Source organism: Nelumbo lutea, chromosome 7, assembly GCF_056320005.1.
Source record: "Nelumbo lutea isolate HS-2025 chromosome 7, American lotus-T2T, whole genome shotgun sequence".
In the NCBI taxonomy this organism is placed as follows: Eukaryota; Viridiplantae; Streptophyta; class Magnoliopsida; order Proteales; family Nelumbonaceae; genus Nelumbo; species Nelumbo lutea.
The window spans coordinates 15,968,619-15,984,343 of record NC_142690.1 but is presented as its reverse complement, the minus strand read 5'-3'; the positions used below and the strand labels follow the sequence as shown (position 1 = coordinate 15,984,343).

Below are 15,725 nucleotides of genomic sequence, written 5' to 3'. Positions count from 1 at the left end.
ATCTTTGTTTAACTGCTAACCCTTACAACTGTTATAATTATATATTGTTTATTTGTTTAAAATTGTAGCTTGTTATTCAACAATAAGTTGATTGTGCAAGTCAATATTTTGATTAATTGCTAAATACTCTGTCTAAGCCTTATTCATTGCTATTTATCTTGAATCTTCAAGAAGGCTTAGCTTCAAATTTTGGGGGAAGGTGTAATGCTTGACCTAATTAAATTTTTAAGTTATACCTAATTAACCCCCTCTTGGGGGTAAGGCCATCAATCCCAACAATTTTATATAAATTAAATAAGGAAAGGGTAATACAAGGTTTTAAATAATGTTTGAAGATACATGACTAACACATGTGAATCTTCTCTCAATTTACACAATGCAAACAACTAGATTAGAATGTTAGAATCTGAAGGTACGAGGTAGCTCTTTATCACAACTGGGAGTTGGGGGAGTTAAGTATCACCACCCAGTCTACCCCAAAGTACAAGGTAGATCTCCATATTTTACTTTCCTATTTTATTAAGGAGGAGTGAGCCCCTTAAAAGATTGGAGCTGAAGTAAGGTTGTTTTCTATATCCTCAAATATTTTATTATTTAATTATGTATTTATTAAAGGACAAAGCAATAAGTCATTCAAATCAGCTACTTCAACTGTTATCAAACAACCCTTTATAGTTAATGCAGTGTTCAAAAATCAAAATGACTACGATACCCTTATAAACCTCCCCCACCCCCTCAAAAATCAAAATTCATTAAATTGGGCTCTAAAGAATCCCTCCGCTATACAGCCATCAAACTACCCAAAATAAATAACAGAGGATGAAATAAAAATTTGAAGGATTTTAAACCTCCAAATTCACCTTAAAATTCATAGATCAATGCTTTAATTTGCAGTACTACTGAACCTTCGTGGCAGTGAGGTTTCACCTCCAAGTTATTCTGGTTTCTCACTTTCTTGTCTTTGTATCATCTATTCAGCTCAAGATGAAGCACCAATTTTCCCTGCTTTGAGACTTGCAGAAATCACATTTTGTCCAACTTTCTTTTCTGACTCTTCTCATCTAGAACTTTTTTAGTATTCCTATACCTAATCTCTTTAGAAAGTGAATTGACTGGATGAGTCGTCTCTTAGAGGAGTTCTTAAGGACTACACAGCAAGGAGCTAGGAATCTGAAACAAGAAACCCAGTAGATTCTGGATCTCAAGCAAACCCCAGAGCTGGTTACTTCCTATTGGTGTCTAATTAACGAAGTAGAATGAATGAATGAAACCCTTCTAGATCAATGGCAATAGAGCTAGATGACTCTCATTAGGTGGTCAAGCTGAACATTAAATCAATATACAGTCTTCCTTGCCAATAATTAAATAGGAGAAGAGAAGCTACTGATAAGCTCTAGATTGTCCATTTTCCACTAAAATCTCCATGTATATATCACCATTGATGTTGAAGATACCATGGCCCAAGAGGTTGGCATATAACAGGAAAAGGCTCTCTCACCATTGATGTTCAACTTTCATTCAAGCATGATTCAAAAGTTCAAAACAGATCTTCAATGAAATTGCATATATGTAACAAGGGTGATATTAAAAAAGGGTTGATTTAGAATGCGAAATAAGAATACATATGGAAAACAATAGGGGGTGTTTGTTCGAATCGTTCTAATTTGTTTTGTTATGGTGGATTCAGACCACAGTTGATGTTTGAACGAAGATTATCCCAACTTCCAAGAAAAAAATGCTATTTTAATTTGGTTGCCCATGTATATGTCTTCAAGTTTCTGCTCTAAACCGATTGTTGTTTTGAAATTTGATACGATTTGTGCTAGAAAAAGCGCAAAAACTTTGGTCTGTTTTAATTATCAAAACACTGATGAAAGAGTGCCAGTTTCCATATATGCCTAGTTGATAAATGTTCCGCTTAGAGTTTAAAAATAAGATCTTGAAGCAAAATTGGTTATGGGAAATAGAGATTGGGAGGAGTCTATTTTGCAGAGATAGAATGCATTACCCATTACAGTAAATACCACTCCTTAATTTTTTTTTTTTTTTATATTAGGAGGCTGAGACTGAAAAGAACATAAATTGATAGTTGAGGTCCTTAAGGAAGTGGAAGAGAAATGAGCACCATAGTTATTGTGCATGAACTATGAGATTGTTTTAATTTCAGAAATGAACTACCAAGACTTTTATCCAACAAGATTACTTAGTCACTTATCCATTTTCATGAAACATGGCATGCATGGATCACCTGAATCATTTGATAAAAATCATTAAACCCAATTTGACTTCTTAGTCGTTTTAAATATGAGAGTTCAAATTGAACAATGTGGTCAGTCCAAACAGGCTTCAGCCCCCTATTCAACGAGAATTAGGTTGATCACAATGTCTCTCTAGCAGCAAAGTGGGTGAGGGGATTGTTGTATATAGGGTAGCTCACTTGAGAAAGGATTAGCTGAACTTGATAACTGTTTTACAGGCTATAGGACTAAACATAATGTCCCACACCTGCCAAAAAGTGCATAGCCCACAATAGGGGGACCCTCCACATCATCCCATGTGAAAGGATGATGTGGTTCATGTGAAAGGATGATGTGGCCAAACCACCTCATCCAATAAATAAGGGACCCTCCAGATTGGCCAATTTCAATCCTCCCGTCTACAAGAACTATATATCTCGCATTTTCATAGACTATATATCTCACATTTTGTTAGTGCTTGTGATAAGTATTATTGGTCATTGAAACTTTCATTATTTTAATATCAAACTTGCCTTAAAAATAGGATTTATTTTGGCTGTATGCAAGGTTTTTGGGTTCAAGGGTGTCCCATATATTGAAGTTTCACTGGTTGGGTCAAATGGGATATGCAATTAACCCTATTTTTACCACAGTTAGAGCTATCCATCATTGTATGGGAGAGTCTCTTGATTGCCACTATTCAATATTCTAGTACATATCAGTTTATGATCCACCTTTAATTATTGTCTTTGGGAGGGGGGGTGGGGGGGAGTTGACCAACATTTCCATGTTCTTTTTTCATGACAATGATATTTTCCCTAGGTTTTTTGGTCACTTGTGTAGGAAATCTTACCCTCTCCCAAGCGGGCAAGTTATTTTTCCACTTATGGAATATTCTAAAATTTAAGGGGACAAAAATACCCATTAAACAGGTGCAAAAACAAAAAGATACAAGGATAAAAATGGAAACAAAAAAACTCACAGGGCATGTGAAAACAAATGGGTCCTTAATATAAACAAGCAATAAAGGTTTAACCTCAAAGTTAAAGAAACTTGTGGGGCTATTTTATTCCTAAAACCAATTTGTCACATGTAGGATTTTTATTTATCATTCAAGCTTCTTGGTAAAAGATATTGATTGTATGCTAGTTGAGTTGTTTAGTGAGCTTCTGTAAAGTATACAAGAATTCTTCCACGTAACATGGCAAAGTAGTTAGGGGAATTTGGATCCTTTGAAGCCATTGACCAAAATAATGTATTCTTATTTACCCTTTTGAAGTGGACTTATGCTTTCAATAGTTGTAATTTCCTCAATAATAAAAAGGTCATAATCATTGGTTTTAGGTTTGTACAAACTTTATAAACATATATAAACCAGAGTATGTTACCCTATTAAATGGTCTAAAGTACTTTTTCTCTAGTTTAGGGTTCAAGAGGAGTCCTCCTCACCCTCTCCTGCACTTTAATAGGGGGTGTTCCTTTCCCCTCTTTTTGACAATTCAATGCAAATTTACCTTACCTTAAAAAAAAAAACAGCTGAAAAGACCTTGCAACATTCTCTAAATATATAATCTTTGAAATAGGGCTGAGGTTGGTTGTAGGATTCAACCATGGTAAATCATACGGGCTCCCTATCTTATCAATTTTCTAGATTAACCACTAGTTCCATGGTAAAGAATAGGTGAATTTGTGCAAGGAAGTTCTCCACTTACCCTAATTAACTTCCCTACTTGACACTATCTTATTTTAGTCATGTAGAGGAATCTTATGGCCAATCTAGCTATATCAGTTTTCTCAATCCATCGTTCGCCCAGATGGTCAAACCAATGAACCATTAAGTTGGGTAGTTGATGAGGTCCTTCTTTTTTAACAGTTTTAGAAATTACACTAGAGTAATTGTCCAATTGTTGTGTTGAAGTAGTTGGAGTCTCTTTTGAGTTCTAAATAAATTTGCCACCTACTATTGACCCAGTAGATGAGATTAGGAGTGTCAATGGACTGCTTTTGGGTTGGACCCGTTCAATTTAAAATCAATTTGGATAGATTGGACGGACCAGTAAGACATATATTGAATTGGACCAGTCCAGACTTAATGGTCCAAAGTATTTATTGTATTAGATTGGACCTAGTCCATTTGAAATGAATTTATATTGGATTGAGTCAGATTGAACTAATATCTGGTCTATTGATAGAAAATAAGGATACAGATATCAATGGACCAGGTTTGAATTGAAACCAATTTAAATTAAAACCAATTTGAACAGATTGGACGGGCCAGACATTAAATTAGACTAATTCGAAATGGTTCAAAGTATTCATTGGATTGGATTGGACCTGATCCATTACTAATGAACTCATATTGAACCGTATCAGATTGGACCAAATCCGGTCCAATTGACACCCCTAAATGAGATGGTCACTTGGCATCACTCTGGTCACGTACGTGTGGATTCAAATTTGCAAAGCTGCATGCTTTCTGTGGCGAGGTCCGTGAATCTCATGTGCACCCTGCTCTGTCCCCACCTGTTGATCCCCTGTAATAATAATAATAATAATAATAATAATAATAATAATAATAATAATAATAATAATAATAACTTGACACATGTAATTAAGATTATTTAATAGCCGAGGAAAGCTCACATGATCCAGTGGATGAAAAACTATCTGCAATACCCATCGTGAGGCCTCATTTGGGAGGGTTTAAACGTTGGTTCAATTGCTTTAGCTAACTATTTGTGAAGAACCTACTAAAAAAAGATTCAATGAATTATATATGTGGTTTAAAAGTAGTCCATTTGGGCTCTCCAAAATTTTCACCAAACATTGCTTATGGGCTTTTCTAATAGGCTCCACCTCATAAAATCTAAAATCAGCAATGTCAAATCCCTCCCAAATTGGCACTAAACGTGTTTGGTTAATCAATAGGATTATCATAAGTTGCTTTTGAACAAGTAACTTCACATTAATTACTTATCGTCTGTACTAAGTTTTTTTTTTTATGCCTAAATTGAAGCTTACTTATCAAATCTATTTTATAAAGGGGAAATCCGATATGATCAGTTGATATCAATAGAAAAATTATTTATATGAAAGGAGAACCAAAATGTCCTTAAGCCTAAATTTAAGAACATATATTTTTAAAATTAAAAAAAGAAGTGAAGACATTGGGCCAACTCAAACCTAACCTGATTGCATTGGGTAGAGTTAGGGTTAGGGCTGGGGGTTGAACAACTTAGATTGGGTTAGTGTTGAGTTGGTTGACCACAACCTGACCTAACCCTGCCTGACTTGCACCCCTAACCTTTAGCTCCATGTGTTCAAATTTGGATTCTCTAGACCATTGACCAGAGTGGGAGATACAGGTACTCTGGTTAACCCTTGTAATTCCACACATGTTCCTGTCCTCATCCTATCCTGATGGACTATATTTCAGCCCAAGGCCCCTTGACATGCGTCCACAGTTTGCCCTTCTCTGTGAGGAAACCTTACATTGAAAAGATTAAAACTTTCTGATGGGATTAGTCCACCTATGTGAAGCACTAACAGAAGCCTCGCTCTAATGTCTCGATAGTTAGATTAGCAGGGATGACTGAGAGTTTAGGAAGTCATTAGCTAAAAATATATGGTTAGACAGGAGATATTGCTTATATTGTTCCCGGATGCAGTTAATTTACTCTAAGGATGTGTTTGGTTTGAAGGAAAAAGTAGGGAAAGGTTTACAAACCTTATATAGGTTTCCCTACCTTTTCCTTCAAAACAAATATAGCCTTATGGACAGGTCCTGGCAACAGTTAAAGCTTTGGAAGATTGACTATAGAACTAAAGCACATGATTCTGAAACAGAGAAGTTTAGAGAAAGAGATGGCCAGATGGACAGTGGTACACTTGTCTTAGTATGGAGTATGGTACTTGGACGATCCAATAGGAAGATCACTGGTCATCTTTTCACACGTGGAGTGGAATTTCCATCTTTCTGTATATCATTAATGGTAAAAGTGGATTGAACTTAGTTCTAAATTTATTAGTGATTTTTCCTTTCAGGTTCAGAATCAAAAACATGTTTCTTGGACCTTGTTATACATACTGCATCTGAGGTGGTGCATTCCATTCTTGCAACTAGCCAACTAGGCTTATCTAAGTTCTCTTTTATGAGGTTTCTGATACCCCGAATGAGGGGTGTTTTGGATTTTGAGTGGTTCCACGGGGTAGGTGCATGCCTAAAACCAACCCCCAAAGGCTGCATTTGAAAATGATACAAATGGAGTGTAAATCTTGGTTCAGGGTAATTTTGCACTCTGGTTCACTTTTGCCTGTGTTTGGCAACATTACATTTATGCATTGACAATTGACAGAAAATACATTTTCCAATGCATATTTATATTGATAATAAGATGTAAAAGTACATCAATAAAAAAGAAGTAAATTTGCATTCAAGTGGGTTTTTGATAAAACAAGGCATATGCTTTATTGGAATTCATGTTTGCATCCATTACAACTGAAAGTCTGTTTGGTAAGAAGGTAAATTTACCAGTGCAAAACTAACCCAACTTTGCAATTTATATGAACCATTTTAAACTACATATTGCATTCACACTTATTTGCATCGTTTCTAAATGCAGCCTAAGCAATTTTGAATAAAAAGCTGAAATAAAATTTATTAAGCATTGAAATACCTGATATCCTTGTTCGTGCTTATTGGGTGTATTGATACTTTGAACCTTTGTGTATTATAAAACTAGAATAAGGGCCTTTTGTTTTCAGTCCTAATGTAGGAAGTATTTCAGGCCTGTAGGAGTAAGTCGATCCATATTCATGAGGGTTTGGCAAGGCTACCAACTTGACACAACCCTCATTTATCCAGGCTTGGGACTGGCGGTATAAGACAAGCTCACACTGGTGAAGTCAATATGGTTGTGATTTTATGATTTATTTTTTCATTTAGGCACAGTTTGAAAAGATTACAAATACAAATATGTACAGTGCAAATATATACAAAATGATACAAAATATAAGGTTTTGCACACTATATATTTGTATTTGTACTCCTTCCAAACTGAGCCTAAGGATTTGGCCACACTGAACATATGATAAATGGGTATACTCTTAATAGCACAAACATTCTTCTCTGAAAAGAGAAAAACATTCTGGTGAATTCAGTTTCACCACTCTCTTACAAAACATATTCTGTTGTACAGAGAATTTCAAAGTTGAAGAGATGGATGCACAAACTATATTCTAGTTCTGTTTTGCTTGTTTTGGACTTCTTTAGTTGTCTCACAAAAGTAGCAAGATTCCCATATTTCCAGTTTAACTTTGGTTTCTATCATAGAGTAGAACTGTAGAAGTGCCTTGTAGTATTCCCAACAATTCTAGTTTGCATCAGAAAAGATCGAGTAGTTTAAAATTTGAACTTTAACCAAGTAGATTTGAAATAACAATTCTAGTTTGCATCAGATTAAATTTGGTTCAGTCCTATGATCGGTTGCAATAACATTCAAAATCTTAAATTGTAGATTTTAAAACCAAAGTCACACTTGTAGCCATTACAGTTGCACCATTTCAGTTCAATAGTCAAGCCTTAAAACTCAATTACATTTACTTAATCTTCCAATATTAAGGCTCTCATTCATGTTGAGAGAAGAAAAATGGTATGAGCATTTTATCTTTCATTGCATGGCACATTATTGTTAATTTCTGCTGATGGAACTACTGGAACCACAGAAAAGTGTAACAATACACAAAGTAAGAGGGGAAAAACATATCTTCCTCATGATATGAAATATGGTTGTCATATTTCACTTGGCAAACATTACATCCCCACTGTTTAAGGACTTGCTAGCAAGCAATAGGAAGAGTTTTTCCAATTTCATAATCAATAGCACCACAGTTATATAATGTAGTATATGGTACACTCTATTCACATTTATTGAGAAAAGGGTTTTTTCTTTCTGTGGACCAGGGTCACATCTAACAGCTGAAAATTCCCACCAGCCGGAAAAAACATGGCCTCCACATCCACCCAACTTAAATTGAATCCTAATTTTAGACCCTAAGAACCACATAGGCACTAGTGTGTATTGTGATTCAAGCTATATCAACCTATTCTAAAACCTCCTTTGGCCATAGCTGCTTCCATGTTGAGATCTCCTCCTTACAGTAAAGTTTCCTGATTCCTCCATAAAATCCATCTGCTTCATTACCTTCTTCCCGATGATCCTTCCTGCTAATGGTTGTTTGCCTCCACCGTGATCCATGGGTGTACTGGTTGAACTCCAGAACCACAGTATCTGTCAGCATGCATTAGTTTTAGTCATATAATTAGGTGAGCAGTTGACAAAACATTAGTATTGGACAAATCAAGAGAAAAAAAATTAAAGAAATAAGATCAACACATACTAAACAGGAAGGAAAAAAGGTAGAACATCCTAAAGAAGGGAGTTGATCTGTTCACTATTTAGTTGCATCCTGGGTAATATAAAAATGATATACTACTTGATTGAAAATTTTCAAAAGGATGCATGCAGGACGGATGCTTACAACCACCTGTCAAAGATCTGTACTGGCAAACTTGATGAAAATTTGATCTTAGAGGAAGGCATAATGAATGCCAGGTCTTGATCCCAAGCATGTGAGAACTGTGTGCACACCATGGCTAAGAAATTAGAGACCACCAGATTGTTTGGTATTAATTATTCAGTATGATCTATAAAGATCTTCTTGAAAGTAATCCATATAGACCAAATCAAAAACCTGAATCCCGAGTTCAAGTGGATATAGAATCTCTTATGGTTGCAGGATATCTTCTACTTTAAGAGAGGTTTCAGAGAGCCGTTATAGGAACTTCATATACTTGAGCATGACTGAACTTTTGCTTAATCCCTTCTTCAATGGCAGTGAACTCAACATATTTCCTTTGACTAGATGCTAAGAATGACATATTCCCTTCAATGGTTAGGTTACTCCATTGTGACTTGGGTGACCAGTGATCGAATCTTGGAAGCAGCCTCCCTGTGTATCTTCAGGGTTAAGGCTGTGTGCATTTATCCCTTCCCAGACCCCGCATTGGCGGGAGCCTCATGTACCGTGCTGCCCTTTAGATACTAAGAATTAGGAATCAACATTTCTTTCCAGTCTTCAATTCAGTCCATGAACTGAAGACATTGACACTCATTTAGGGCAGCACTTCGAATTCTGTTCCAACCAATAAGGTTCCCTATTGATTAAATGATCACATCAACTCAACTCAAGCCTTAATACCAATATGAGGTTGGCCATTCTCTATTGGTTACATGAGACAAGTAGAAGTTAATTTGGGTTTATATTGATCTGAATGTTGTTCCAAACCATTTGATATGCTTATCTGAATAAGGGATCATTTTCACATACACAAGAAACTAGAAGATGATAGAATTGAAAAACGTAAACAACCAAGGCCCATAGCAACTATTCTGGTTTTCCATTTTATTATTTAATGAGTGAACCAGGTGAAATAGGGCATTACTTTTATCCCATCTTTGAGATAAGTATTTTGGACAGGATCCATTTTCTCTATAATGAAGTGAATCTTCATACTTACATTACACATTAGAAGTAAATATTACCAAGCTCCAAAAGATTTTACTAGGCTCCTTAAGTTAATTGATACATGAACTGATTTTTGCCCTGTAATTTTTGCATTAAAGCTGAATAGCAAGGAATAATTGAGGTCTAGTAGGACATAAAATTATAGTCAAGTGGGACATCAAATGACAGTCATTTGGTAACTTGACTGGCAAACCCATCTGGTTAAGGCTGCATATTGAGAGATAACAAGGGAGACTGAGAAAATATGTTCCAGTCTGTTTGGCCTTCAGGATTCTTCTGAGGCAGAAAATTAGAAAGTTGTTGGCAAGTTCATCGTGTGGGATGGTAAATAGAGAGTAGGTACTCCTGTTTGACAGCCAGATGGTTTTCACAAAAGTGTCCAGGACAAAATTTGTTTGATATAAATAGTTTCTAGGTAACAAAATAATTAGGTGGAGTACAAAAGTAACTTTATGGGCAGGGAATCAGACTGTGCTTACAGAAATAGAACTTTTCTATCTCTAGTCATTTTTCCATAAAGACTAATGCTCACAAAATATAAATCTAGTTGAAAGAAAAAGATCAGCTACTAGCATCCTTGATTTTCTTACCACTATAAGAACAGAGGCAGTGATTCTCATTTCTATCACAGGATTCCAGGTGGCCCACAACTCCATACCACCAACCTGAAACAAATATAGAACACATTAGCATGAAGAGAAAGTTGTATTTATGCATGAATTCACAGTAAGGTTGGATTAATTTACATGTTGAAATGCCATATCTAATTATTGAAAAATACAAACCAGTAAAGGAAAACAAGCTAAATTCCTGCAGAATATTGAAAACGAATTTTGTTCTTGCACAGTAATCTTGGCGAAAGCTAGGGATTTCAGAAAGCATAAAAACTTCTCTTAAAGAGCATACCATATGGAAACTCCTTATTCCTTCTCCACTGAATCTCAATATGATCACCAGGGTGTAAATCATTTAAACAGTCAGAGACATGAAGATCATGTGGAGGAGTATCAACAGGTGGTGCTCTTATCCTATCCCACTGCACGCCATCTTCTATCACAGCTATCCGCCTACCATGTGGTGGGTATCTACATAAAAGTAATAGAAAAAATCATCTATCAAGGCACGTTCTACATCTCATCATAGACAACCACAGGGACAAATGCCTCTAACATGAATTGATTTGCACTGAGACAAACCAAAACCACCTGAAAATATGTAAATCCTTTTTCTTGTTTACAACTAAACACAACAAAAGGCTTTAAAGAATCAGAACAAGATGTTTCAGAGCATATAACAGCATGATCAGTGAATAAGTCCACAAGAATTCATGTTAAAGAAAACCATCTTCTCTATTACCTGGCATAGAATGTATCTGTGCGGCTATCATAGCTAAGCTCTGCGTCATAACAAGACAACATGAAGCCCACATGCCCATGCTGCCAAAAAAGGGAAAAAAAAGATTCAGAGTACTTTCAGTAAGCAGCAGGCAACCACACTACAAAGCTTATATCAACAGCACCCAGCTCAAAGGAAACATAGAAAATAAGAATCCAAGTCAATTAGAGCTTGAAGTCATGGATCTTTGTCAAACTGAAGCAAATTAATGATTTCTGATAAGAAAATCAGAACAAAAAAGAAAAAGATCCAGCCATTTCAGTAACAAAGAGAAAAATTGAATAGAAATAAGAGAGATTGAAAATTGAAGTAATGTCTTCAGTTCAATACCTCGCGGTTGTAGACCTGAGCAGGGAACCAGAACTTGCCGCTTTCAAGAGCGAGATACCAAGACATGATCGAATCCACAGGTAAAGAACTCCTCGGCTTGTCATACTTCGATCTAGCCCATGGAATAGAGCACATACAGGAAAGAGACATGACCAAGGATTTCTTCTTGGTTTTCCTTGGTGCACTGACATCCTTCATTGAAGCAATATGCCATTGCCATTCACGATAAGCTGCACGGTCTATTACTCCACCCCATTTCTTCTTCATATGACTCTGCCATAGGTGGTTACTCCTGCATCTGTCCCTCAAAGAGCGACAAACTCCAGCCATGCGACACAACCCAGATGGGGGAAGCTTTCCGAGAATGCATTCCAAGGCCAATTCAGGCAAATCCAATATGGACATCTCTGGTGTCTCCTCCACAATCTCTAGTTTCAGACTAGCAGGCCTCTTGTTCATAGGCATACTTGCGGGACTTTGGAAAAAACTGCCGGTTAGCTTACTTTCTCTTGACCAGGATACAAGAAAAGACGAAAATTCCTGCCAAAACCAAATCGAGAGCAATTTGAACTTACTCGCCCATGGTGGGAGAGGCTTGAGAGAAAGGGACTTGGAAAGAATGATGAAGGAGAGGCAGGATATCAGGAAGAAAAGCATCAGATAAGGGTAGTTCTCAGATTGGTTGATTCAAGTTTGGCACAAAAGATAAAAGAAGAAAGGAGAGGACCCAATTGAGGAAAAAGAAAAAGCAATGGTGATATATATAAAAGAAAAGGTCTGATGTCTGAAATCTCCTCCCTTGAACACCTCCCTCCCCTCAGCCCCTCACCCCCCTAAAATTACAGAGAACGAAAGAAATGGAATCTACCAATGCGAGAGAGCATTGGATAACAGAATTCTGTTAGTGGGACCTCATTCAGGTTTTAGTCCAAAGATGGATATGGGGGTCCACTCTACAAGTATAAACGACAAGGTTTTATTGGTGGTAGTTAGATTAATCAACCCAAACTTCAAAGCTCCAGAGCCAGCAGAAGAGCTCCTCCTATGATCAACTAGCCTCTGTGTTACAGTGATCCCTATTGGTGAAACCTTGAAAGCATTCAGGACAGCTGTCAATTAGAGATAGGAAAGTGAAAAGGGGAGAAGAAAATAGAAGGAATGGTTGAACAAGGAACTGGTTACAAAGGTAAGAAGACTGTTGTCTGTAGATATTATGTTATGGGTGGCTGACAAATGAGAATTAAGAGAAGTAGGGTTGAATCTCGATTCAAATACCGATATCTTTCTGATACTTGAGAAAGAAAAACACGGATCTTCAGGAATAAAAGTTAGCAATGCTTCTCAATTAGGTGCAACCAACAAATTTTAAAATCAGTCACAAAGTATACGAACCCAATTAAAAAAAAAAAGTACAGAGGAAATGGAATTATCACAGAACGGAAGGATCTGGTCAAAGAGAGAGTGGAGATTGATGAAGATGAAGATGAACGTGAAGTGGGTCCTCCTTCAGTTCACCCAAATCTCCATCAAAAACCATAAACCTCTCTCACACTCTCTCTCCCCTCTCCCTTGCTTCTGCTGTCCCTCTTCTTCGTCTTCTCTCCCTTCAATTTAAGAGGAAGAAAAGAAGAAACTGAATCGACTTACTGGGTTCTGATTGGTAAACGTTTACAGTTAACAGATTAATTTTGAACGGTACTTTTTTGTGTGTGTCAGCAAACTGCGGCCCATCACCACCTGAACTCTTCCCAATTTCCACCAAACCAAACTCCTCCATTCACGCAACGCAAACTCCGCCCAACCAGAAGTTCTAGCTGGTTGGGCAATCCATTTTGATGTTATCACCGCAGATTCTATTCTATTTGCTTTATGTTCATTAATTAAAACAGAATCACTGACTGGTAATACAAGAAATAAGGGTGGTATTTAATATCATTTAATCTATCAAAAAAAAAAAAAGGTGATAATATCATTTGCTTGCACGCCCATGTGACATAGTTCCAAGTTCCAACTTCCATCATCTCTTATTTTTTTTATTTTCATTTTTTTAGTTCAATTCTGGCCTCATGAGAAGTCATGATTCCTTTGCGTATGAGAAAATAGAAACTAGGGCCAGTGGACCTTGGCTTAATCGATGATTCCAAGGTTCCTAAAAGAGGATAATTCCAAAAGGATTAATTGATTATACTAGGTGTAGGTGAGTAGACCTCGAAATCCTCTCACCCTGAGAGATTGATTTGGGTGGCCCATTAAAATGCAAAACAACCTTACATACCCTTCAAACGGAATCTCTATTCAGCAATTTAAGAAACACTTCCTTTGATTTTAGTTATAACAGTGACTGTTTGGGGGTGCTTCCACAAACAGTATTGTGTTGCAAGGTGGGCCTCATATGAAAAGCCTATAAGTTATGTTGGATGAAATATCCAAAAAGCTAATATATACTTAATTGAGCTATTAAATTGACATTTCCAAAGAAAGTTTCACTAGCTTCTTCAACCGATTTAGTCAAGGCAGCTAAATCAAAGATGAAGCCCTTCCAAGAGCCAATAGGGATTAATTCTGCCAATGTGAGTTTGTCTTATATAGAGAGGAGGGTTGCATTAGACTGGAGGATGGATCTAATCTCAACACAGTCCCAACAACCATTGCAGCCGTACAAATGGGTAGCCTTATTGCAATACCGAGGACAGAAGTTAAGTGAACAGTGAAGAAGATGAAAAATAGCTCTGCAATCTATTAGAGAAATTGGGATCACAAATTTTGGAGGAGAAGCTATGAGGCATATCTAAAGATATTCTTTAAAATTTTATTTGTCCCTATTCAATTTTATTAAATTTGTTGTTGGGTTACATGTAAATTCGTTCTTAATTAGGATACAACAAAACCTTTGGTAAGAAACTACAATTAACAAAGTTGAAGAATTTTCAAAAAAACCTTCTGTGAGACAGTAACAAATCAGATTGAGAGACAATTAGAAGTGATCAAAAAATTGTGTCAAGCGACTTGGTTTACCCCCTTTAAATCATCTCAAAGAGGGATGTGTTGGTTTGAAGGGTCTCTTTGTATAATTACAATTTCAAACTTTGTGACTTCTCAGTTAATTAATAACTAGCGATCGTTAATATTTAAATATTGTCCATTTATCACACCCGATTAAGTCATGACTATTGGATTAACTTAAAATGTCAATGGTTATGTTTATTCCTTCAAACCAAATGCATCCTTATGTGTGGCTCAAATTGCAATGTGGCAACTAATGTATTGCGACTTTGTGATATTGTAAAATTATAGTATGCAATTAATGTGTTATTACAAACTTTCTCACCACATTAAATTATCACTAGTGCAAGCAAAATGCGCCTTTAAAGCAACTCATTGCACTGCATATACATGCATGAGTGCATTGCACGGTAGGAAGTCTTTATACTCTCCTTTCTATCACTATAAAAAGTGTAAACAAGTTCCTACTTAAAGCTCAAAACAGGTTTAATAATATTTCAATGTAGGACAAGATTGAAAATGAGTAAAACAAAGTTTTGTTGGAAATTTTAAAACCAGTTCTCAAGGTGTATGTGAAGTGTGTTTTTCTCCATATAATTTATTAATCAAACCCCATCGAATTTTAATCTTCTAGAGAAATTAAAGTTCAACAATATCCATCAGGATATTTTAGCTAAGAGAAAACTCTCCATTTATCAATTTTGAATATTTCTCTCTTTCTAACCCTTTTCTAAAATTTTGCATTGCCTTCAAGTTACTTTTTGTCTGTTATCCTTTTGTTTCACATAGTTTTGACTCCTTTTGTCACCATTTGAAAGATACAAAAGAGTATGACCATCATCTATCCTGTTTCTAGGTTTGTTTATATTATGTGATTATACATAATCTTTTTTTTTTTGTCAATAGTGCAAAGAGAATATGGTGTGATGTATTTTTACCTTTTTATAATGGGGTAATGTCAAGGTTATTTTTAGTCAAGAAAGGAACTGCAGCCAAGGCTAAGATAATTGTGAGGCTATGTTTGGTTGCAGTGCAATTTTATTTGCACTAGTACAAATGCATGGGAGTGTAAATGTAAAAAATTCAAATTATTATTTAATTTTGTTTTGGATTTTACTTTATTCTACTTCATGTCTTAATTTACTTCATTTGTATTGTAATCAAACAAAATGA

At 36.0% G+C, this 15,725-nt stretch overlaps 1 protein-coding gene across 1 annotated transcript; it reads right to left on the bottom strand.

The window, feature by feature from the left end:
• Positions 1-7,983: 7,983 nt before the first annotated feature.
• On the bottom strand, positions 7,984-13,404 carry LOC148845308 (F-box protein At2g32560-like). Its single transcript, XM_088954876.1, has 5 exons — positions 11,550-13,404; positions 11,181-11,260; positions 10,731-10,909; positions 10,415-10,489; positions 7,984-8,527 (listed from the first exon to the last, which is right to left on the bottom strand). The coding sequence occupies exons 1-5, from the start codon at positions 12,204-12,206 to the stop codon at positions 8,340-8,342; spliced, it is 1,179 nt and encodes a 392-aa protein (XP_088811002.1). The 5' UTR covers positions 12,207-13,404; the 3' UTR covers positions 7,984-8,339.
• Between the last annotated feature and the right edge of the window lie 2,321 nt (positions 13,405-15,725).

Bases quoted from the DNA above. Each gene is read 5' to 3' on its own strand.
- LOC148845308 (XM_088954876.1), bottom strand. From the start codon at position 12,206: ATGCTTTTCTTCCTGATATCCTGCCTCTCCTTCATCATTCTTTCCAAG. The intron at 10,490-10,730 runs GTATGCTCTTTA...TATTTGTTTCAG, and splicing joins GAATAAGGAGTTTCCATATG to GTTGGTGGTATGGAGTTGTG. The intron at 8,528-10,414 runs GTAAGAAAATCA...GCATGCTGACAG, and splicing joins CTGCCTCTGTTCTTATAGTG to ATACTGTGGTTCTGGAGTTC.